Source organism: Mesocricetus auratus, unplaced genomic scaffold (genome assembly GCF_017639785.1).
Source record: "Mesocricetus auratus isolate SY011 unplaced genomic scaffold, BCM_Maur_2.0 Super-Scaffold_100007, whole genome shotgun sequence".
Taxonomy (NCBI): domain Eukaryota; kingdom Metazoa; phylum Chordata; class Mammalia; order Rodentia; family Cricetidae; genus Mesocricetus; species Mesocricetus auratus.
Genome location: NW_024429191.1, coordinates 44,136,162 through 44,162,085, shown reverse-complemented (window position 1 = coordinate 44,162,085; position 25,924 = coordinate 44,136,162). Strand labels below are relative to the sequence as shown.

The 25,924-nt window shown below is 42.4% G+C and overlaps 1 protein-coding gene across 2 annotated transcripts in view; it reads left to right on the top strand.

The window, feature by feature from the left end:
- Positions 1-25,924, top strand: part of Arhgap44 (Rho GTPase activating protein 44) — a 153,500-nt gene that overhangs the window by 19,628 nt on the left and 107,948 nt on the right. The window contains exon 1 of one of the 2 annotated variants that reach the window (XM_040748861.1): positions 21,475-21,524. The exons of the other annotated variant lie outside the window; for it this stretch is intronic. Coding sequence (XP_040604795.1) covers positions 21,490-21,524 — 35 coding nt within the window. The 5' untranslated portion in view covers positions 21,475-21,489. Of the gene's footprint in view, positions 1-21,474; positions 21,525-25,924 lie in introns of those variants that run through there. 2 annotated transcript variants of the gene reach the window in all.

Genomic DNA, 25,924 nt, shown 5'->3' with positions numbered 1-25,924 from the left:
CTGTAAAGCACATAGAGCCCCTGTACCTCTAATTTAGAGGAGGTGGGCCAGTCAAGAAAAGGTTTGAAAAAAATGGCTCCAAATCAGAGCATATGAATGACAGACTAGAATCCAGTTAGATCTAGATTCTGCCCCGTGTCTAAACTGGCCATTGGCAAATGACACTAATATTACAAAAAAACCTATGCTTCTCTTTTTCTCATCTGGGAGACTTCACGGAAGACAAGATATGTAAAAGTGGGCCTTCAAGAACAGTTCAGTTAAATAAGGAGGCAAGCAGGAGTCCACAGGAAGGGAGCGACATTCAGAGAGGTGCGGAAGGAGTTTTGTGGGGCAGATGGGATGTGTAGGAGAAAGTGGGTACTATGAGGCTGGTAGCCCCACACTGGGAAGGTTGGGCATACACTGATATGGGGCCTGTTAGGTTGTGGGAGGAACTGAGGGCAGCGGAAAAGGGCATGGGATTATAGACATGATTGGTTTAGAATGTGGTGTAACTGAGAAGGGGGAGCCTAGGAGGAAGGAAGCCAGCTAAGACTGGTGTCATTGAGCCTCTGAATTTGTAGCGTATTTGGACTCCAGAAATGATTTTCTTTATCCTTTCCTTTCCCTCTTTCATTCATTGTAAAGCTGTGAGCTTTAACAGTGAAGATGGCCTTCCGCAATTAGGAGCGTCTGAAAGTAGCCTTGTGGCCCTCTGTTAATGTTTCTGTGTGCTTTCCCTAAACTGCAGTTAATTTGAGTAGGTTGTGGCAAGGGATTATATTAGGATAAGAGCACTGTATATCCATCCCTGTCATTCAGAGAGCATACCATGAACAGTCCTTGAGCATGATAAAGAGATATTAGAAGTAGAAAGAAATTCTAGACTACCATTGTTTCCAGATCTGGTTTTCTAGTTGGAAGTCCAGTCATCTCTGCTGCAAACAAAGTTACTAAAAGTTTATCAAGTTTGCACAGTTGAAAGACAGAGTGGCTAAAATAGTATAATACACACTAGGCAAGATCAATGACCGATACAGGGCTAACAGGAAGCATCATCACAAAATGCTAGGTTCCATTCACCAGAGTGACACAATAATCTCTCCTGTGCATCACACGAGAACAGAGGTTTGAGATACAGCCTCGGGCAGAGTTGGAGAAGGAGCAAACAGATCACAGAGGTCCGGACTTGAACACTCCCTTCAGTTACTCTAGAATTCTTACTACACAGAAGTTCAAGGTGACTATAGAGGAACTGAAAAGAACTGTAAGTAATCTGGATCCAGTTGACATTTAGAAAATCTCCAACAATAAGAGCATAGTTCCCTCATGTGCTTATGAAACATTCACAGAGTTGGCCGTATTTTCCATTAAAATCAACCATAACAAATTGTAAAACTTGAAATCATACAAAATACGTTCTTTGACCACAGTGGAATTCAGGTGGGAATCAACAAAGGACAGATGAAGAAACCCAGATGTTAAGCAGTGTTCCTGCTTGCTTATATAAAATCCACAGATCGGACAGGGCGTTCCATAGGGCGCACAAACATTTTGAAATAAAATAAAGTTACAGATTTTGTCAGGTGTATCAAAAACTTGAAACTTCACAGCATTCGTTGTTTTTATAGAAAATTAGTAATCTCAGCTTTCATCTTAAATATAAAAATAAGTTTAAAAACAAGCAGAAGAAAATAAATACTAGCAATAAGTGGAAATCTGTTAGAAAAGAACCCAGAAAAACAGTGGGAAAGAAAAAAACAAAACTAGAAGCTAATATTCTGAGAATGTCAATACATCTGTTCTGGTCAGACCAACTATGGGAAGAGAGAAGACAAAAAGTATGATATCAGTCAAAGAGGGCTGTTACTACACTCAACAAGTCACTTAAGGACTTTAAGGGACCCTAAATTACTCTGAATATAAAATGGACAAGCTAGGTAAAATGTCATAGTTTGTGGAAACCCACAAATTTCCAAAAGTCACTATAGAGGAGATGAAACCTTGAACGGTCTTGTTTCCATAAGAAATGGGGGAAAACTCTAGATCTAGACAGTTTCCTTGGCAAAGTCCGTCAAGCTTTTAAAGAAACAATGTCCATTCTTCTGAACTGTTTCAGGAAGCAGGATACCTCCCACTACTTGGTGAGGCCTGCATTGACTCTGCTGATAAGGCAAGACAAATCATTACAAGAAAGTGTAAGCAATAGCTGCCAGGGTGTGGACGCAGTCATTCCTAAAAACAACCAATCAAGTATAGCAATATATCAAAAAATGGTAGCATAACCAAGGGATGTTTACCCCAGGAATGTAGGCTTGATCTAACATTCGCAAAAGAATTAATGTAATTTTCCACAATAAATTAACTGAGGAGGAAATATTGTATGCTCATATCAACTTGTATAGGAAACACATCGCATAAAGTTCAAAATCCATTCATGATAAAATATCAAACTGGAAGTATTGAGGACTTTGATAAAGGGCATCCCAGAACGCTCAGGGCTGATACTGTGGTACTACATCCATTTCCCTTAAGACTAGAAAGGGAGGAGAATGTTCTCTTTCTCCTCTGCTCCATCTTGTGTTGGAGATCCTAGGAAGTCCTAAAAGGGAGACGGATGACAATGTGAACAGCCTGAAAAGAATGACCATTGTGCTCATTTAAAAACCCTTTAAGCTTTCATGTGCAATGATTCAGTATTTCATAGTATGATTTTTTTTGATGTGTCAACTGAAACTGAAAAAGATCACTCCTTATGGTAGGTAGAGAATGTACTTACATGTTTATGTGAATTGAGTTTCAGGCTTATTTCAAGGCTATAGCCTGAGAAATGGATGTGGCAAACTCTTGTCAAGTCACTGCTTGGCAGTATTCTATAAATAAGTAAGACGAATCTTGTCCTTGAGGCACGTGTGTGCGGTTCAAGAGCTATGGTGCAGAAGAGAGAGGATACCAAGAGAGATCCCATTTACAGTTACGTGTGTTCTCCTAACACCACAGTGTCTTTGCTGAGCCGCGTTACACTGAAGGGAGTCCAGGGATGGCAGGCAGACTTTCCAAGCAGCTGTGACTAGTGAAGCAGTTAGAATTAAAGGTAGAGGTTGGCAAAGAAGAGGGAGTGGTGAGGAGTTTATATCATACCTCTGTAATAGTTCCAGGAGAGCTGAGTCTGCGTGCACCTTTACTTCCTCTGCTTGTTCTCAGCTGGCATCTCTGAAGTCCCAAGATCCATGGGAAGAGATGCATGCTTCTTGGCTGCCTGGGAGAAGTCAAGGGGTTAACTGTGGTTCATTGCTCTAACCCTATTTCCAAGCACACCCATTAGATGTTAGTTTGTATTTGGAAAGATATGTGGCACTCGTGATGATCTCACTAATTTGGAAGACTTAGAATCTGTGTGAACAAACAGCTGAGTTAGAAGAGGCAGCATTGGCCAACTGAAGGTTCTGGCTAAGTTGGACTTAAACCAACAAGAGAATTACGCAACTTGATAAGGAGTAAGGCACATTCATGAGCACACACTGATGAGTAAGGACTTTGATGTCTCCGCTCACTGGAATATCAATGAGAGACATCAGCACTCATGCATAACTAGGGTTGTGAGACTAGATTATTTTACATGCTTGGTCTTTGTTCACAAAGTTGTCAAAAGGTTATTCACAGAAAATGTTCTCAGTGTGTATTGAGCCCAGTAATCTGCATGGTTGCACATATTCACACATGTCAGCCTTCACATTCCCAAGGAAATTAAATGCATTGCATTGTATAATAGGCAGAGTTAGACTATTCTCCATGTTGTATGATGATGGTGCCAGTAGCTTTCCCTCTAGACACACTGGGCCATAGCAGTGGCCATCTGACCAGAGCTTTGATCCATGAACACCAGCTAGAAAAACAAAAGAGAGGTAAGGAGCAGAATGTTTATCTTTCTTTTATTTTCTGAGTAGTATAGACCATGACCATTTGGCTTTCACTTTCATGGTGCTGCATATGTAAAAAGCAACCCAAAACAAACACTTCAGCCATGTTTTAGAGGTCTAGTGATAGGTTGTGGTGAAAAGTAATGGCAATCTAGCTTTTCTTTTCTTTTTCTTTCTCTCTTCCTTAGTTTTTAAATTTTTATTATTTTTTTGTTGACATCTTCCAGAATCATTTTCACAATGCCAGAAGAAGATTCATAAACCTTATTAGCAATAAAGTCCTGGTGCTGGAATGGCCCTAGGATTTCATTGTAGGTAACAATTTGAGTTGATTAATTTTTGCTGGAGCACTGGTGTTGAAAATCTGCACTTGATTTTGGTTAAAGGTGTCTACAATAATGGATCAAATTGTGATGCCTTAGGTATTTTGTCGTTGTTTGCTTTATTTTATTTTTTCACCCTGATAGGAGCTAGGGTATTTAGGAAGAGGAAGCTCAATTGAGAAAATACCTCCATTAGATTGTCTATAAGCAAGTCTTTAGCTATTGATCTGGAAGGGCCTGGCCCACGAAGGCGGGAGTAGGGTGAAGGAGGGCAGTGCCATCCCTAGGTGGATGGTCCTGGGTTTTCTAAGAATGCAGGTTGAACAACCATGAGGAGCAAGTCAGAGAGTATGGCTGAAACATGGTCTCTGTTTCAGCCACTGACTTGAGTTTCTGCCCTGACTTTCCTTCATGATAGATTCTGATGTGTAATCTGAAATAAGCCCTTTCCTCCCCAGGTTGCTTTTGATCATGGTATTTATTTTAGCAATAGAAACCCTAAAAACACAAGGGTATAAGGCCAGAAAGTGAATTTTTGAGGCTTTAACAGATAATGCTCAACATTGTAACGACAACAACTTTGTTGTTACAGTGTAAAACATCACAGATATTAAATAAATGACAGCACTGATGTAACAGAGTGAGGCTAATTAGACATCCATATTTGCATTCCAGTTATACTTTATACATGTTACAAAATGTTCTTTCATTACAAAATACAACATTTCTTTCAATACAAAAATTGAACTTATACAACCAGATGAGTAGTGGATTTTCCCACAGTCTACCAGCCAGTTTGCAATACAACATCATTGATTACCCTTGAGATAGGATAGTATGGGTCTCTTTCTTCTGTCTACCTGACTTAAAACTAGTGCTTAGGGAAGTCAGCACCAAGAGGTCCCTGAAAGTCCAGCCATGGGTAGGGTTGTGCTGTTGAATAAACCATTGCTGTTAATTCTTCAGGGAAGGAAACCCATGTGGAGTATAAGCGATTTGAAAAAACCAGGATGGAGCCATGTAATAGTCTTAGGCTGTGGGGTAGTGAGGGCAGAGCTTAGGCAGTTGTGTGCTGAGCAGAGCCTGGGAGAGGAAACATTGCCTAGTGCAGTGACGGTTCCCTAGTCAGGTGTATATACGGTCTTCCGTTTTTCTGGGCAAACATCTGACTCCACATTCCAAAGGTAATGTTTATTTCTTCCCTTTTTTTGGCTTTTTGCTTGGTTTTGTTTTTTTGAGACAGGGTTTTACTGAGTAACAAACAGCCTTGGCTATCCTGTAGACCAGGCTGGCCTCAAACTCAGAAGAGATCTGTTTCTGTCTCCTGAGTGCTGGGATTACAGGCACCACACAGCTGTTTGTTCCATTTTATAGCTTTTAAAACCTCTACTTTGTATACATAAAGTAATCTCTTTGGCCATTCATCTGTTGATGGGCACATACCGGACTATGATGGACACATAGGCTGGTTCCATACCTGACCATCATGAATAGTGCTGGTGTAAGCGTGGAGGTTCACATATTTTTATGTTCTGCTGACTTAGATTCCTATGAGTATGTATCCTGAAGCAGTAGGGCTGGACCATATGGTAATTCTATTTCTAGTTTCAGCCTTTATGCTGATTTTCATAGTGGCTGCCTACTTTACATTCTCCTCAGCAGTGTGTAAGGTATCCCTCCGTATCCCCTTCCCCCAGCCCGTGAATTCTTTACCATCCAATTCATATGGGTCCTGATTGCTGCTTCCATATACTCCTTTTGTAAGAAAAATTTTATTCTTTCATCTTCCCAAACAGGAGGTTTTTTTTTTTCCTTTTCTACTTTCTAAAGACTTTTCTGTCATCAACACTTTCTTTCATAGACATCTTCTACTCCTGAGAAAATTGAAGCTTTGTCAGATGTGATTGGTAATTTGAGATGTCAAGTTGACTGGACCACGGGATACCATCCCCTCCCTTTAATGGTCAAACACTGGAAGATTTGCCTGGGTTCACTGCTTCCATTTCTTTGCCTCACATTCACTACCCTGCCCTGTCTGGCTCTGAGCCATATGGTTGCATCTGTACCACTTTCCCCAAGCTCAGTAAGCAGAAAAGGCACCAGATGGCACACTGCTGAGTGCAGCGCACACCTTTGCATCTTTCCTCGTTCACGGTTTGACAGCACAGGGGGCTGTGGACTGAGTGACACTCTAGTCTTCTGAGGCTTTTCCTGTCTTTTTCATAGCTATGTCCTTCACAGGAAAGGATGGGCCCCCTGGACTGTTCTGTAATCTCTCCCTGGGCACTTTCCTTCATGACCTTGGCATCAGTGACGATTGTATGCAGGTGACTCATACACTTGATGCTCATCAGTCCCTTCAGAGCTGCAGATGGGCTGTGCAAACAGAGAGAGGAGTTTGAATTTTGAGCCAAGGAGCAAATCTGGTTGTGCTGGCATTTTCTGCTGTGTGCCAGATCAACAGCAGAAAGGAAGGAGTGAACCAGGGAGCCTGTGGCGATGCTGCCAGGCTTCACAGAGCCACCGAAGCTCAGCCAGTGCCTGCCATGTTCCCAGGTACATGTTCAAAGGTATCCCAAAATCACCACATCCAGGACCTAGTTCATGGTCTTCTGCCCAGACTTCCTCATCCTGTGTTTGCCATCACCAGAGATCTGGTTGGATGAGTCACAGTCCTTAATGGTTTTTTCTTTTTTTGCAGTTGGCTATAATGCACACTGACTCTGTTCCTCTCTGATTCTAGTGTAATAGCTAGCCCAGGTTGCCTTCAGAATGTAAACCCGAGTACATACCCAATGAATTCCATTTGTTTCTGTTGCCAATTCTTCCTCCTCCTCCTTCTCCCCTTCTTCTCTTGTCCTCTTAATGTAACACAAGGTGGCCTCAAACCAGCTGAGAATGGTTTTGAACTTCTGATCCTTCTCCTTCTGTCTTCCTAGTGCCAGGGTTATAGACACTCACCACTGTAACCATCTCCTGCAGTGGGAGTGGGACCCAGGGTGTCCTGCATGATAGGCAGATACTCTACCAACTGAGCTACATCCCCAGCCCTGAAATATGTTAATACAGGAGTCCCTATTGCATGTGGGGGTATATTCTAAGCTGTCAGTGACTTCCTTGTGCCACTAATTGTGCTGAATCCCACATATATTTTAAATATACCTAGATACCTATGATAAAGCTTAATTTATAAATTAGAAACAATTGCAGAGTAGCAACAATAACTTAACCAGCTGTTGTTGTTATAATAAATAGAACAATTACAGCAATATAAGGCAATAAAACCTTTGTGAATGTGATCACGAACTATCTTACTGTATTTTTTACTATTTAGTAAAGACAATACTTTATCACTTATCCTTTGTGAACCTAAATCATCAGCCTTTCTATTCTTGTACTTTGGACTCCCTTATTAAGTAAAATAAGTGTTTCTTGGGAGCTGGAGAGATTCCAAATGTGTACTCACTTATAGGACTATTTCATTTGTCTCTCTCTCTCTCTCTCTCTCTCTCTCTCTCTCTCTCTTTCTCTCTCTCTCTCTCTCTCTCTGTGTGTGTGTGTGTGTGTGTGTGTGTGTGTGTGTGTGTGGTATGTAGTATATGTATGTGTTCATAGGGGCATGTATGCATTTTTGTGCACGCACATGTACATGCACACATTGAATGTGAGCATGAAGGCCAGAAACACAAATCAAGTATCTTCCAACAATTGCTTTTCACTTTTTTATTAAAGGCAGCCAGTATCTGTCATTGAAGGTAGAACGTATTGATTGGCTAGACTGAATTCCACCTGTTACACTGGACCCCAGCACCATGGTTACCTAAGCATGCTGGTCTGCCTTACTTGTGAGTAGGTTCATAGGGTTCTGAACTCAGTTACTTTGCAAAGTGAGTTATCTCCCCCGGCCCCGTGATTTTGTTTAATGACATGAGGGACTAGATGAAGATTCAACCAAGAAATTCCTCTATGTGAAGGACTATATTAGGATTCAACAAAGAAACTGTGTGTGGGCCAGGCGTTGGTGGCGCATGCCTTTAATCCCAGCACTCAGGAGGCAGAGGCAGTCGGATCTCTGTCAATTCAAAGCCAGCCTGGTCTACAAATCGAGTTCCAGGACAGGCTCCAAAGCAATACTGAGAAACTCTGCCTTGAAAACCAAAAAGAAAAAAAAATAGAAAAGAAAGCATGTGTGTGTGTGTGTGTGTGTCTGTCTGTCTGTCTGTCTGTCTGTCTGTGCCGATTGGTTGTGAACAGTCATTCTTGTGATGTGTAGTTGATGTGTTTGGTATTTGCAGGGTGGGTGCTGAGTTGCAGACTCAAGATGTTGCTGTTGCAGTATTGTGTCAGGTTTTTGAGACCTTTGTTGAGTGGATGAGGCCTAGCCACATCCTGAATGGTAATCTGATTTACTCAAATCTACTGATATAAATATTTATCGAATCTCAAAAAAAACACCTTGTAGCAGCATCTAGATTGACAGTAACCCCAAACTGGGATCTGGAGTGTCTTAGTTAGGGTATCTTTTTTTGAGACAAAACTCCATGACCAAAAAACAAGTTGGGGGGAGGAGGGTTTACTTAGTTTATTTTGCTTTTTATTATTGAAGGGAGTCAGGATAGGAACTCAAACAGGGCAGGATCCTGGAGGCAGGTGCTGATGCAGAGGCCATGGGGATATGCTGCTTACTGGCTTGCTTCCCCTCTTTTTGTTTTTTATGCATGTTCGGTCTAGGGAGGCTAGACTCAGTGTGTCCAGTGCAGAAGCCTCTCACCTTTTTGGTTGGACTTAATTACTCTTCTCTGCTCTTCCCTTTTTCTCTATCTTTTTTCTCAGTAGGCATTTTCTTGGGTGTAGCACTAGAGTCAGTGTGTGATCAGAAACATGGCTTTATGTATGGAGATAATTGAATTTTTATTCCCCAGTGCTCTTAGGTTTCCCTGGCCATTTTGGCGGCTGCATCTTCGTGTGTTAATTTTCTGCTTCTGAAATCAAACTTTTCATCCTGGCCCTGTCTCCAGAGTGTTCTATTTCTGTCATTGGTGCCAGACACTGAGGCAAGAATGCTGGGAGCCAGCCTTGGCTTTCCCACCCCCGCTCTTCCCATTTCCTGGTGATTTCAAGATGCTCCTGGGTCGTCTTTGTAGTCCTTCAGTTGATCCATCTCTTTCCTTCATGTCTTCCAGCACATTCTACAGGGCTCATGCCACAGTAATGGGCTAATTGTCGGTGCACCTGACCTATTCCATCCCAACTTTGGTCAACAATCCTGGATGACTCTTCATGTACTCTCTCCAGTCCCTTTCTTCTCCTTGACTTCCATACTCTGAACCTCAGGGCCTCTTTACACACCAGGTTCACATCCAGAGTGGATTTCCTTCTCACTCTACCTTCAGTACAGAGGGTTGAATTTCCTTTCTAAGGAATGCAATTATTTTCAGTCTTTTTAATGCACTTTTTTATTTATGAAGTGTCAATCCCTCCCGTTTTTCTGAAAGTGGGAATGTCTTTGCTCTTACCTTTTGCCTGTGGATGTCTTTTATGTACCTCACTGCCTTTCAGGTCTCTCCCTCCAAATTGCAATGATGATATGCAATTCAGGGCTTCTGGTTGCTCTTTCTCTGTTAATTCACAGTATTAGCTGTGTTTATCATAGTTATGTTTTGATGGTTATAATGCTTTCATAGATGCTATAGTAATATGCTGTATTTATAATTTTGTATTGCTGTTATTGTGAGTTTTTATATATATTATCAGTAAACTTGAAGTTTCTTATCAGTTTTCATAGTTATATCTCTGTTAAATTATAAAAATAATATATGGATTCATATAGCAATGTTGATATTTGGCCTTTTTTCCTACAAAAAATACAATTTGAGATAATTCTACCTAATAGATGTCTCTGTTCCCTTATAGTGTTTCTTTTTTCATTCTCTCGATTTGCTAGAATGTCCAGAACATGCTTTAAAAAAAACTAGCAGTAAGTAAGTATCCTGCAATTTTATTGTTAGTTGTTCTATTTGTGTTAGGGTTTTGATTCATGCAGGAATAATTTGTAAAGTTTAAGAAATTCACCTCAATTTACAGTGAGATAGCTTCTCATTTTTTTCTACTTAGAATAGATATTGAATTGTATTAAGTGGTTTACTGTATCCATTGAGATAATTGTATAGACTTTTCTCTCTTTTTGTAAATGAAATGATTGATATTAGTAGATTTTCTTGTTGAATCATTCACTCCTCATTGGTATAAACACAATTATCCTATATATAAAGATTTACAGTTGGATTTGTTTAGCTAGGAGGTTTTTTTGGGTTTCAGTTTATTTTTTATTTTGCACTTACATTTAATATGCAACTTTATTTCCTTATATTCATATTGATGTTAGCCTATAGCTTCCCTTTCTTATTATCCTTATCATCAACTTTATAAAATTTAATCTCATTAAATAAGTTAGGACAACTTTCATTTCTGGGTTTATTTTGTTTTTTAGAACAAATAATATATAGGCATTATTATTTGTCCTGTTAAGGCAGGAGACTTGGCTGGAGACTGCTGGGCCCATTAGATCAGATTCTGTCCTCCAATCCATGAGAAGAGCTGTCATTATGGAAAAAAAAAGATAATTAATGCTTGTGAGGATGTGGGGAAAGGAGGACCCTTAATGTTGTGGATTTAAACTGGTATGGCTACTGTGCAAGTCAACATGGAGGTTTCTCAAAAAATCTAGAACTACCATGGGATCCAAGCATTGCTCCTAGGTTGTAATGGAAAGATTTTCAATCATTACGCAGAGATACTTGACTATTCATGTTTATTGAGTTACAGACAGTTGTAATGGATAAAGAAAATGTAATGGCTATATAGAATGGGGTTGTATGTAAGAGTTTTATTCTGCTATGCAGAAGAATAAAATTAGGTCATTTTCAGGAGAATGAATGTAACTGGAGATTACCATGTTAAGTGAAACAAACCAGTTTCAAGAAAGACAAATGTTACATTTTCTCTCATATGCAGAATCTAGATTTAAATACATGTGCATATATGGCATGAACATAGATGTGGGACTATGAGGGAGGAAGATGGGATCTCATGTGAAGAGGTGGGTGAAGACAAGAGAATAAAATGGGGTGGGAAGCCATTTTCACAGCATACACACACACACACACACACACACAGAGACAGAGAGAGAGACAGAGACAGACAGACAGACAGAGAGAGAGAGAGAGAGAGAGAGAGAGAGAGAGAGAGAGAGAGAGAGAGAGAGAACAAAAAGAATCATTTGTGGAAGAAGGGACCAGCAAGAAGGGGGATAAAGGAAAGAGAAGAGTAGAGAGGAGGCATGGATATGTGCAAGGCACAATGATATGTGCTTTAAGATGTCATATAAAATCCATTCTTTTGTACACTGATTGAAAAATGAAGCTGGTCATGCATGCCTTTAACCCCAGTACTCAGGAGACAGGCAGATCTCTGTGGGTTTGAAGCCAGCCTGGTCTACTGATCAAGTTCCAGGACAACCTCCAAAGCTACAGAGAAATCCTGTCTTGAAAAGCCAAAACAAACACACAAATAAATAAGAAAGAAAGTAGAAGGAGTGGGTATTTTGGGGAGACAAATTGAAAGAGAAGATGATGGGTAAATATTATTGTAATCTATTGCATACATGTCTATTACAATATTTTGTGTTAAGCATTTTAATATGAGTAAACTAAAGCTCCCTTCCTTGTCTTGCAATTTAGGTTTCTTACCACTATGTGGCAGTGTAGGCACTCTAGCTCTGCAGGTCCTGAGGGGCAGGACTTGCTCTCTTTCCATAACTTGTTTACCCAAATCCCTTTTTTCCATAGCTCAATTTATCAGAGTTCCACATCCCCACTCTTCACACAGATTTAAATCCACTGTCTCATGACTCAGGTTTTGTGTCATCATTGGACAGGTCTCCAGGGCTGTGTTAGACTTTCCTCTACACTGTTGATTTGATGACTCAAGAAGGTGTGGTGAGATGAGCTTCTAGGCATGGGACCTTGGGTGAGTCATTTTATCTCAGGAGACTTAAGTCCCTCACTTTACAAGGAGAGGGTGAGGTCAGGAGCCACGGAAGACTCTTTTCACTAGCACTGAAAGCAAAATTCTGTGAAATATGCTATTATTGTTTTTCTTTTGATAGGGAGCTATTCCAGACAGCTCTCATCTGGTGTTTTGCTTAATTTACACACAATGATTAATTTACACACAAGCTTAGCCTGTATCCCTTGGCAACACTTAGCAACTGCCTCCTTCCAGAAAGTAGTCAGTTGGATGATTTAAAGAGACATTGTCCTAAATTGGGCATGGTGATGGTTGCCTGTTATCCTGGCACACTGGAGGTAAAGAATGAGGTTCGGGGATTCAAGGCTAGGCTCAGCTACATACTGGGTTTGAGGCTAGCCTGAGCTATATGAGACTCTATCAGATCAAAAAAGCAGAGAAAGAGACAGACTGACAGACACACAACACATACACACACCCTAATGTAATAGAACTATGCAGATAAGGTTAGTCTCATTTGGGGTGTATATCTCCTTCTGAATTTAAAAGATTTTGCATATAAATATATTTCACGTTTAGAGGAAAAAGTCAGCCTTGCAAGGTCTGGTTTCCAACAGAACAAGTGAGCTGTGATTTTTTTTTTGACTTGGAACCAATCATTTCAAGACTCCAACTGTGGACATCTGGAATGACCTTCACATTCTCCTGATGCTTCAGTTTTACCAACACAGACAGTACAGGGTTCCTTCCCCTGGGTTTTCCAGAGCTGCATGATTTTTATGAGATTTGATAAATGGCTAGAAGGTTAACTTCTTGAGAAAGCATGTATTGAATGCTCATGTGTTCCAGAATGTGGTCTAATGTCATGCTATCCCCAGTGCTTAGGATGCACATCAGAGTGACTGTGTGCTTAAGGTCTGTGTTGTGTGTTCCATACCTCATACTCCGACTCTATCTCAAGATCAGAACAAAGACAACTCACAGATACACAGACCCCAAATTCAGGCATGTGACTAACATCAGGAGGTTAGCAGTGTTTCCTAAGGGGGTGTCTCTTTTTCAGAAAATGTCTAGAGCTGGTCAGTAGCAGCCAGGTCTTCAGACCCTAGGCAGCCAGAATCCAGAGCTGGTGCTCTGTGCAGCCTCCTTCCTTATCACCCCTCACTTGCTTACCTGTCAAGTAGAGACAGAGCTGAGGGCTACCGGAATTGATGAACTGAGGGCTACCGGAAGTAAGTCACCCAATGGCAGATCACTTGTCTAGTGTGAGCAAGACTGAGTTTAATTCCCAATGTCACCAGCATAAAAACAACAACAACAACAAAACTAAAACAAAGTTGGCACTAGTTACAAAGTAAGGGCAGAATCTTATCCCATCAGTAGAGAACCGGGCCCCCTGAGATGGGACTCCTGTAGGAGGTGGCTAGACCTTTCCCTGGGAGACAAGGAGTTTTGGAGTGGGCAGGCAGGGACCCAGGAAAATGGAAACTCACTGAGGACTGGTTGGTGATGAGGCCAGTAGCCTCTGCAGCTAGCTGTGGGATAAGTTATGCATCTGCCTCTGACAGGGACAGGTAAAGACTTCCTCCTTCCTGAGGAGGACACTCTGGGGTGGCTTGTCAGGTCCTTAGAAACCATGCTCCTGAGTTGTAGGAGATACAGCTCCATCAGAGGGACATCTAGGCTTCATATATCCAAGACTGTTTAGTGGCCTGGGACCTTGTCCAGGGGGGTTAGAGAGACAGTTCATTCTTCAGTAGCCTTGGCCTTTTCAGGCAGCACTGTCTGGGGTGGGGCAGAGTCACCTCCCATGCTAATGTTTGTTGAGTCCAGTGAATAGGGAGGAAGAGGTTTGACTGTGATTCTTAGAGGTCAGGAGATGGAGGTGATCCCAGGAGAGCTCAGAGGAGACTAGCTAGAGTCACCCTTATTGTTTGTCAAGCGGAAGTATTAGAAGTCTGTGAAGATCATCCCTGATTGCCCACAGCTGGCATCTTGAATAAACTGAATCTAAGTCATTAAAATCACAGGTTTTCCTTGCTCAGCAGTAAGCCAGACCATGCAAGGCTGACCGGTTCTCATTCCCCTAACAACATGCTATTTCATTCTTGCTTAGTAGTGTGCTTCCCATGATTGAGCTCAGTGCTGCATGAGGCTGTCTGGCTCCCTAATGCAGGCCGAGGCTAGAGCCCAACCATGGCAAGCTTCCCTCCCAGACACAGCAGCTGCAAAGTACACAGGCCAGGGAAGTCAGGGAAACCAGAAAGGATGGCGCTGCGTGTCCTGGAGAGCGCTCTGCAGGGCCTGTGTTCCTCAGGCCACTTTCCTGGCTGTGAACACTGACCATTGTACTCACTATTACCAATGCCTTGAGAAACCAGAACCAGCTGAAGCCAGCACCAGCCAGCCTAAACTCATATCAGCCTTCCTGCCTCAGCCCATCTGGCCTTTATGTTTGGTTTTGTGTTTCCTCCATTGGGAGTGTTTCCCTGCACAGTGCTGTCAGCCTGGATGCTTTGCGCATGCTATTTCTGTGATACTTACTGGTCCCCTTGGGTCACCACCTGGTTCTGCTTGTCCTCTGAATCATCATCTCTGAGAGAACCCTCTGTTGTTAGATGTCAGGAGCTGCCCCTCTGTCCCCAGCCTCTGCCTGCTCTTCTTGCTCAGCCATGGAGTCTTGGGCTGATCTCTTTCCTGCGGCCTCTTCCATGTGCCCAGCCCAGAGACTTCTTACTGTACTAAAGGGTTATGTTCAGAGCAGTTACCACTTAACCACAGGATACATCCTGTAGCACGATTAATAAAAACCCAGAGACAGATACTGGGGCTCAAGTTGAAGATCAGAAAAGCAAAGCAGTCAGCCACTAGCTCTTACCTCTACCTCAGACCAAAAGGGTAATCCTGGCCTCAGACTGCATCTCTACTGAGCTTCTCCTCAGACCCACTGAGACTGAATGCCTCATGCAACCCTTAGCTTCTGTCTTATATACCTCTCTACTGCTGGGATTAAAGGTGTGTACCACCACTGCCTGGCCTCTATGGCTAACTAGTGTGCCTGCTGGGGTTAAAGGTGTGTGCCACCACTGCCTAGCCTCTAAGGCTGTGGCTAGCTTTACATTCTGATCTCCAGGCAAGCTTTATAGATCATAAAAAATATATCACCACAACATCCAAGTGAGGGAAAGCCATATCTTGCCTAAACATACATATCAGTGATACATTTTAAATTTAGAAATTACATAGGAAGCTTACCAACTAGTAATGGAATGGTTTTAATATCCTGTGAGTTAATGAGAATGTTATGCGATCTTTCTTAAAATCCTGTATTGCACTATATTCACCTTTTTCTTTGTGGTGCTGTGAAGTGATAGACACGGTACCTATGAGACAAGATGAAGTGACAGGATGTTGTAGGTATTCACTGAGCTGGGTAAAGGGCACCAGCTTCATGGGGCACACACAGGGCAGGGGTTAAGCACTGTTCAAATCTATTTTGCAAAGACATTATTATTGTTCATGATAAAGTCCTTCAGTTTCTATTATAAGCTCTGCTTCTGATGTTCCCTTTCCTTTGATGTTAGCAAAGATATTAAAGATGAGACAACCTATCCCCCTTATAAGCAGCTGTCTGGCCTTTCCCTCATTCGTCTGGCTGCCTTGAGCAAAAGGACTGTTACTGGAACAGACAGATGGACTAACCTTGGGTAAAGCATCTGCCTTCCAGAACACTCTTACAGATGCCTTGAGACATCTATGCTGAGGTCATAGTTGATCACCTTGGCCCTGATGGCACAGCCACGCAAAGGACTTTATGAACCAATTTAGTTAGGTGAGCAGTGGATGACTGTTTCAGTCCCCACCTTATCCAGAGGGGAAACTTCCTGGGTGACCTACCAGAGAGACTGCTAGGACCAGCGCTATGAGACAAGGCTATAATTGGTCTGAATACATCACTGTGATTGGTCTAGAATAAACAGCCGTGATTAGCTCAAGCACCCACTTTCAAGCTATGGAAGGCTGCTCAGGCTCCTGCAGTAGTCAGCCTGGAGACACCCTCTCTTACTGCTCCTCCTGGCTTTGATTGCAGCATTGGGTCCAATAAAAGGCTTCCCCCAAGTACTCCTTTGCTGCCTGCCATCAGTGGAGTGGGCTGAGCTGGTAACAGGGCAAAACACGTAGCAGAGATAGCACAGAGTGGCAGCAACTGTGCAGAAAATAGCCGTATGGGTGGACAGGCTGGCAAAGCCACACTGAAAGTATGCAGGCAGGCTTGGCAGCGAAGCAGTAGTGGTGACCTCAGGGACAGATCTGGTGGTGGCTGACATTGCTCGCCTCGGTGATTCTGGCTGTATCAGCAGTAGGTGCCAGATGCCTGGCTCTTGGGCACCCTAAACATTTTTGATAGAGGCGGAGGTGGGCACTCAAAGTAGATGTGGGTAGTGGCCGAGTTGTGGGAGGAGTTAGGCTGTCAGCTGTTTTAAGAGTGAACCAAAGCAGAAAGAAGAGGGGGCGTGGCTAACCCAGAGTGAGAGACTGACTGACTGACTGACTGACTGACTGACTGACTGACTGACTGGCTGACTGACAAAGAATAAAAGGCTGTAAGTCAGCAGAAAAGGTCATCAGAAGAGCTCCATAGAGTATTTTATCTTTTGGACCAACAGCCGTGACACAGACCAATCCCAAAGACTTAGTAAGGGTCCCTGTGCCTAAGGGCTTCTTGAGAGCTGTAACACTAGAGGGGACTGCTGCAGGTCCCACCAGCCTTCTGATTGGTGTCAAGATTACTTGAACCAACCAGAAAGATTACTTGAACCAAAAATATGTAATATGTGGCAGTAAATTTTGTGATGAAGATGGCTACAAAGTAACTAATGGGTGGGTCCTGTATACAGTGTGGATACACTGGAGAAAGGGTGAGTAATGTTCTATAGGAGGATGCTGTGCGATTTCATCACACTATTCAGAATGGCCCGTAACTTAAAACTTATGAATTATTTTATTTTCCACTTACTTATTTTGGATGGTAGTTGATTATATGTAATGGAAACTTTGAAGAGTGAATTCATAGATTGAGGGTGGGGGCTACTGTTTATCCTTTGCATGAGGAACATGCCTGTTTCAGGTGCTGTTCATCATTAGGGAACCAGATGAATTAATCTATAAGCCTACAGTAGATGACAAGACCCATTTCTGTATTCAGTGAGTCGGTGTGCACTGTGTTTCCACATTCCGTTGGCACTGGGCATTTGAGATCCTTCCTTCCCCCCTGTAGTTTATTTCCTAATAAAAGTGATTTTTCTCAAAAGAGGTAACATGTTTGGGTATTAGAATAATGTGAAGAAATCAGTGGAAAGCAATTAATGGGGGGAAGCTTCAAATATATTTTTTAAGTTTTCTTTTACAATGCATATCTTTATTTGTAATCATATAAATATGTGATAGTTTTATTTTATAGTTGTATTTACTCCATTAGGTATAGTTTATTTTAATCATCTGAAGCTTAATTGATTTTAATAATTTGGAAGTTGTGGTTGCTAAGGAGATTAAAAGGCAAGCTTGTTAAGAGGCCTAAAGGGTCTGCAAAGCAAAACATATTTCTTCCACTTCATTCCAAAGCATCTTATATAAGGGAAGAGAGAGCATTCCTTGAAACTCCATGGCTTCAGGGGCTCATCTTCCTACAAAGCTTAATTTAGAAAGAGCATATCCAACACAGAGAAAAAGCTTTTCAGCCAAGATATAAACAACAAAATGGTGTCAGTATGAATTTTAATTGGAAACCTAAAATTCAGTGGAGGAGAGGTTTGCCAGCAGTGACAAGAATAAGAAAAATGTGTGTGCATGCATGTGCATGAGTACACATGTATGTGTATATATGTGCTCGTGTGTGTGCATGTGTGTATGTGCATGTATGTGCTTGTGCATGTGTGCATGCATGAGTGCATATGTGTGTGTGCACCTGTATGTTTATATAGTACTTTTGGTCATTGTGTTGTCAGCTTTTCATACCCACAGCAGAAAGCCTGTGATAATCATGTAAAGAGGAAGTATCGTGTTGGTGTGTTATCTTGGAGGCTCTCATTTGTGACTGAATTGGCAGTGATGCCTGTAGCAATGAGTGCACCATTACAGGGCGTTTGTGGCCAAACTGTGTACCTCATGGCTGAGAGTGAGGAGGAAAAAGAAAGAAGTTGTGGCTTCACCATTCTCCTCGATCGAAGTCATACCTCTGATGACCTCCCCTGACACCTCTTAGAACTTCTGTCTCCTCTCACTTCTGCCAAACTGGAACCAGCACCCAAGAAGCTGCTACTGTAGTACAGATCCAATTGTCCTAAATCTGGGGGAGAGGCTGACAGCGTGTATGCCAAAAAGTTCTCAGAAAGCCAATTAAAAGAGGCAAGTTAGGCCAGGCATTGGTGGCTCACTCCTTTAATTCCAGCACAAAACAAAACAAAACAAAAAAAGGCAAGTTAGCAGGGAAAAACAGACAAAGGAGGTTAATTCAGTATGGCCATATTGGGAAGAGGAACAAAGTGATCCAGCGACTCACTTCCTGGGTCCATCTCCAGGGTCCTGAAAGGAGGGTGAGGATTAAATGGAAGGCAAAGGATACACAAACTAAACAGTCCAGCCAAGGTGTGGTCCTACCCACCATTCATCTGTCATTATTTGGGATCCTATAATGTGGTCTTAATACTTCCCCTGGCTGGTGCCTTTGCCTTCTCCCAACTTGAGATCCTGGGGATGTTCCCATTTCCTTGGCATACATTGTTTCAATGGTCTGATAGTCAGATTTAGAGATTGTATGTATCTGTTTAGAGTATCTTCATTTCTGTTAGGTCATTGCATTGTCATTACTTTCTTTTTATCTGAAATGTATAAAAAACTTGTTTAGCATGTCCTGTGGACTCCACTTTTGCAAACATCTACTTATGTAAATTTAACACAACTTGTACCTTTTTCTTGTTAATTAGCTGTTGGCTTAATTGGCTTCTGAGATCCAACCAAAGACTGAAGATGAAGACAGTGTCCCTCCCCCACTCTGCAGTGCTCTGAGGGATGCTCTGGTTTCTGTTCTGAGGATGATTGTTGTGCTTCGCTGAGGACCCAGAACCCACCCTTTGGAGCTGGGTAGAACGAGTGTTAGGGGCATGCAAAGCCCTGGATTCAGTCTCCCACGTCAGCACCGCTCTTTGACCTCCCAACCACTTACTTTGCCTTCCCCATTTCTGTCTCTCTTTGATGGTATTGTAGAGAACAACAGCCTTAGAGGACTTTGAGGATGGACTCTTCCCTGTGTCCCCTTTGGACCCCTCTTCCTCTTTTTCTGGTAACACTAAAGAGGGGTCCCCACTTTAGTGCAGTTTTTTCTTTTCTCTTAGGGGGGCCCACCACCCAACTCCTAAATAATTACACAGAGACTTATTCTTTCTTATAAATATCTGGCTTTTTTCTAGCCAGCTTTTCTTAAATTATCTTGTCTACCTTTTGCCTCTGGGCTTTTACCTTTCTCTCTTTCTGTGTATCTTTTCTTTTCTTCTTATTCTGTGTCTGGCTGTGTGTTTGGATGGCTGGCCCCTGGCATCCTCCTCTCCTCTTCTTTTTTTTCTCATCATATTTATTCTCTCTGCCTGCCAGCCCCACCTATCCCTCTCCTGACTAGCTATTGGCCGTTCAGCTCTTCATTAGTTCAATCAGGTGTTTTAGATAGGCAAAGTAACAACTTCTCAGAGTTAAACAAATGCAACATAAAAAATGTAATACATCTTTACATCATTTAACAAACACTCCACAGCATAAATGAATATAACACATATTAAATTAATATTCTATAACACTTTAGGATTGAAATTACCAAATGCAGAGGTAGAAGTAGCTGGGCTTTGTTGAAACCGATTAGGAAAAAGCTACTTCCCCCTGGAAAGGAAAGAAGAAAGAAAGAAAAGAGAGGAGAGGAAAATCTAAGTTCTGTCTCTGGCTGTGGTTGGAGATGTGGCATTCTAAGCTACTGAAAACATTACTCACTATACTCTCCTCCTCTTAGAGTTAATCTATCTGAGCCTGTCAATCACCTGGCCAGGAGTCCATTCCCTGGTGAAGGAAGTTCACTTGAAGACATGCTAAGGAGAAGGAAGGACTAATTATCCCCTTATGGACTTGATGTATATATCCTTCCAGAAGATTCTTCCTTGGGACAACACTTGCAGTGTGACCATGAGGCAGGCCTCAGACAGAACCCATGGTCCTCTTTTGTCAAGTCTTAAAAGCATAACTTCTCTTATTACTTATCTTTCTTTTATTCAGACACTGGACAAAAGTTTGGGCATGCTTTCTCTGACCGTCTGGGCTTTCTCACTCATTCTCTGGACCCCACTCACCTGCTATGCAGCGACTTGCTAACTTCCACCGACGAAGCCATGGTTCCTCTTTTCCTTGTCTTCATCTGGCCAGCTGCCAAGATTCACAGCTTGTCTGCTCTAGTGTTTTTCTCTCAATCTCTAAAATAAAATTGCTCCTGAGCTTCCTTCTAATATGTTTTTAATTTCTTTTATCAATAATTAGGAGCCCAAAAAGGAAACCTTAGTTTCCTCAGTAAAAATAGTAGGCAAACAAGTAGATTATTTTATTGTACATCTGCATTTCATAACAAATATTTAAGTAGCATCTTATAAATACCTATTTGATCTTTTCATGCATATTATTTTAAATGTAATACCGAAAATTTTCACCGTTATTAACAGTTGCATGTTTACAGAATTTCCCTGGGAAATACTACATGGCATAAAGGTGGGGTATGTGTTACTGTTTGTGTGTTATGTTTATAGTTTTTCTAAAGAAACTTTATCTACCATTCCTGACGCCCAGTTTTCTACATGTTGCTGAGTCTATTGTTAATTGGCTTTTATTGAGTTTTTCAACTCTAGCATCATCACTTCAGTTTGGGTTTTCTTTAAAAATTTAAACTCTGTTTTTATATTGTCTCGGGATTTCTATTCCTGTGATAAAACATCATGACCTTAGAGAGACAAGGTTTTATTTTGTCTTACAACTTTCAGGTCACATTCTATCACTGAAGGAAGCCAGGGCCAAAACCAAATCTGAGGCCATGGAGGAACACTGCTTACTGGCTTGCTCCCCTGACTTACTCAGCCTGCTTTCTTATAAACACAGGACCACCTGCCCAAGGATGGCATCACCCACAGTAGACTGTGCCCCCCACACCTATCATGACTGAGAAAATGCCCCACAGACTTGCATACAGGTAAGTCTTATGGAGGCGTTTCATCAACTGAGGTTTCCTCTTCTCGTTATCTAGGTTTGTGTAAAACGGACAAAACCCAACCCAAACACATGCCTTGGATTGACTCCCTCATTTTGTTCATCTATTTGTCTTTGCATGGGTTGACCATATTTCTAATCTTTTGGTTTCTTTGTCTGGGAGTTCTTCCAGGTCATTTTCAATAGGCGTTATTACTGTGGATTTGTGTTTTTTGGAGGAGCCATGTTATTTTGGTTTTTCCTGTTGTTTTTATTTCTGTATTGGGATTTGCACATCTGGAGTTAGTTAGCTTGTTGAGTTTTTCTTTCCTTCTTGTTTTCTTTTTTTCTTTCAGAAGGAGGGAGCTAATTCTTTAGAGGATTGGAATGTTGATTCCTCTGTTGGTCTGGCATCTGGGGGTACAGCCTCTATTCCATGTCTTCTACTTGTCAACTACAAACTGGTCCCTTAAGTTTCCTCTGGCAGTGTAGACTGGTCCTGGGTTTCAAGACTAGAAATAACTGGAGGATTCCAGCCATCCAACTGTCTCTGGGTCCTGTGTGGAGGTTTCCCAGATACATGTAGTGGCTGAAGAGTCCCTTATGAGGAGGCTGGGAACTGGTGAGGCTGGGGCCAGGAAGAGGTGGTGATTCCTGACCAGTGGCTATGGGGTTTGGGAGTAATAAAACCAGAAGGTCCTGGGAAGGGGAATGTGGGTAGCCTACCTGGGTCTCACTACTGTGTAGGTTGGCCTATGGGTCCTTGGTGGGAAGCAGGCTGGGGTCTGATGAGTTTCCAAAGGAAGGGAAGAAGTCCAGGAGGTGGTGATTATCCCTGGAAAGCAGCTGCAGGGATTCCTCCCAAGGTCCAGGGATGGTTTATGAAGAGTGGGTAGAGAGAGTGTAAGAGCCAGAAGCAATGGGCAGCTGCAATGAAGCAGTGGTTTTTGGACACAACAAGACAGATGCACATATGAACTCATAACATCTGTGACAGCATGCACAAGAACCAGGCAAGTTCAAGTCCATTGAATACCCAGCGTGGAGGCGGAGGTGAGCATGAAGTTCCATCCCTAGCTTAGGAGTTCCTGGCAGTTAAGAACTTCCAGGAAATAGAGAGTCAGCTTTCTTTAAGAGTGTAGTCCCTGGTTAGGCAACAGCTCTCTAGTGGAGGGCCACACACCCAGGAATATATGGACAACACAAACTGGGCTTAGTGGGGGGTGAAGATAAAAAAAACCACATAGTTGGTGTGTAGGGACAAGGGAGACAGATCAGGGAGGAGTTAGGGGAGGGATGCATATCATCAAAACACATTGTATGAAATCCTCAGAGCAAGTACATCTAAAAATTAAAATTAAGAAAAGCTTTTTAAATATGTCACAGTCCCCAAATGGTCAACTTGAAAACTAATTTTGCTTCCACCACAATAAATGTGGTTTAATTGTACCTCCATTGGAGCTCAGGTTGAAAATGCGATCCACAAAGTTTCATGCTGCTGCTGTTTGGGAATGGAGGTAATCTGGATTGAGGAGGTGATGAAGACAGGGGCCTCCCCAGGACAGAATTTTTAACTGAATAAGATACAAGTGAGCATGCTTGCTTTCGCACTGTAGATACAGTAGGCGCCCCAGATGCTGACAGGTGCTGGCCTGCTGCTCCTGGACTTCACAGCATCTAGATCTATAAAACCAACAAAAAAATCTTGCTTATAGTTTATCTGGTCTGTAGAGTGCTATTGTAGCTATAGAAAATAGACTGATAGTTCTTTCTGTCTGCTTCTAAACTTTGCTGGACTATGCTCAGTGAGGACTTTACATAGTGGAGTGGCAGAAGAAAGGTAGAGCCTTCTAGATGTTTCCTTCTAGGCTGTTTGTCTAATCCCAGCGTGCATTCTTTCCCCAGGGGTTTACCTTTATAAACTCATTGTTCTTTCTGTCTCAAAGCCAAGGGCTTGCAGGCTCTTTTGCCATGCATGTCTCCAATGCCCACTGCTCTTGCAAGTGGAGCACCCTTGAGCTGCTTTGCTTTCCTTTGGTGACCCCTGGGGTCCTCTTCCCACTCCTGTGAACTTCATTAATAGCAGGTGACACAGACTGCTTAACATGCCCTGCCCCTCTTTCAGTGGCCACAAATAATGCATCGTTAACAAAATAGAGTGCAGTTGTTTTCTGCAGGCTTTTATTTACCTGGATGAGACCTGGTCTCAAATAACATGTGTGTTTTCCGTGTCTGAACTTGCTGGCAGTTGCCTTCATAATGCACTTCACAGTTTTTCATTCTGCACGAGTAGAAACCTGCAAAAAACTAGTAGAGGTTTTCCCACCATTGACAGACCCTAGATTTTGAGTGGTTTTATTGTTTTGTATTTGTTTGGATTTTTTTTTCACTTCCCTCTTCTTTTTCCAAAGTTAGTCTTCATCTTCATGCAGGTTGTATTGATTTTCAGTATGGTGAAAAGATTAACCCAGAAATGAAACAGAGATGGTCACAGATTGATATTGTCAGTTGTTGTAGAATGCAGAGACTAACAAATGAAACACCATTCATGCCCAGATATTTAATATTTCATTTATAAAATCTTTGATACTCTAAAGTATTGCTGTATTCCCCTAGACGCAACAGCTTATGTGTTAGTGAAGCTTCCTTATGTTGTAATTTAAGAAAAGCGGCATGAACGAGAGAGAAAGATGTCATGCCATAGGGGACAGGGTTTGAGCAGAGGGTATTTTTATTAGGGAAAGGGATCATAAAAAGGGGAAAGGGGAGACTTGCCTCTGGGGACAGGAGCAGAGAAAGGAGGATAGGAGAGAGGAAGGGGGGTGAGAGGGAGAGACAGAAGAAGAGAGAAAGAGGAACGGTCCAAGGGAGAAGGAGAGGGAGGGAGAGAGAGATGGGAGGTGGGCAGAGCCCTTTTAAAAGGGAACATATTGAATAGGCACAGGTGGCTGCAGCTGAGGGCATATCTTGCCAGAACTCCAAAGGCAGGCCAGTAAAATGCTTAAATATTAATACTTATGCATCTCACTTTCTTCCCACTTGGCTACAGATGGATTAATAAAACGTAGTTTCTCAGTTAATCTTGTATGACTTGGCTATTAAGTATTGAAGGTTTTTTTGTCATTAGAAAGCTTAGTGATTGAAGGGGACTCATGCACAGTGGGAGCTCCCTCCAAAGACCCAAGTTAGGCACAAAGCTCACCCAAACACCTGTTTTCACAGAGATCCTTTGTAAGTGGGGAAGAAAAGTTAAGGAGGCGGCTTTCTGACTCAGGCAGAAAACAGCAGAAAATGACCTTGCAGGTGTGGTTTTTAAGAAGAGAAGGGGAGGTCTGTGTTAGAATGGGCTAGGATGCAGCGGTAAAGGAGATAGGGGACAAGTGAGAAGGGGACAGGAACAAGGGAAAGGGGGACAATGGACTGCCTCTGGATAGAGAGGAGACAGATATGCTCATAAGCAAATGGCAGTTTATAAAGGTAAAGCCCCATGTTCGGGTGAGGTGTTTAATTTTCATTGGGCATATTAATTAGGTGAGCCAAAGATGGGTCTTGGTTGCTGGACTTCAATACTTTGGTAGTTGGACCTTGGTAGTCAGTCTCAGGTAGAGGAAGTGGCCATATAAGGGAATAGACCTTGGTGGCTAGCATTAGGAGTGTAATCTTACTGTTTTAACAAGGCAGAGGGACTGGGAGAGAATGGCAGGACCTGCCAGAGCCACATGCTCGAGTGCACTAGTGTCCCCTTAGTGATAAACATACATTGTTTTACATCTCCACTATTCTATTTGGGTCTGTTTTAGTGACCGGTCTCCTTGTGCAGTGTGCCAGATGCCACTCACTGCCTCAGCCTCAGGGAACACATCTGGTTAAGCTAAATTGACAGATTATTATACCAGAGGGTCTTGGGCTCTGTTTTTAGCTTTGTAATAATGTCTGGACCAGGTCTTGGCTTTAGTCAGGTTCTGTTTTGTTTTTAACTCATGCGCGCGCGCGCGCGTGTGTGTGTGTGTGTGTGTGTGTGTGTGTGTGTGTGTGTGTGTGTGTGTGTGTGTGTGCGTGTTGCTAGTGGTGTACATGAGTGCAGAAGAACAGAACAGGGTGTCAGATTCCCTGGAGTTGGAATTACAGGCGTTGTGAGCTGCTTGATGTGGTCAATAACTTAGATCTCCTGCAAGAGCAGCAAGTGTTCTTAACCACTGAGACATCTCTCCAGTCCTCTATCTCAGTTTTTAAAAGAAAGTAGAATTATTTTTACAACCAAGGGCCCACCTCCTGGCCCTTCCAGGAGACTAGGAATGTGTAGTGTCTGATCTGGAAGAGCCAGGTGGGACCGTGGAAGGTACTAGGATGGGGCATCATGCCTTAAGGCAAAAGATTAGGGCTGTCACAAACAGTTACAATGGA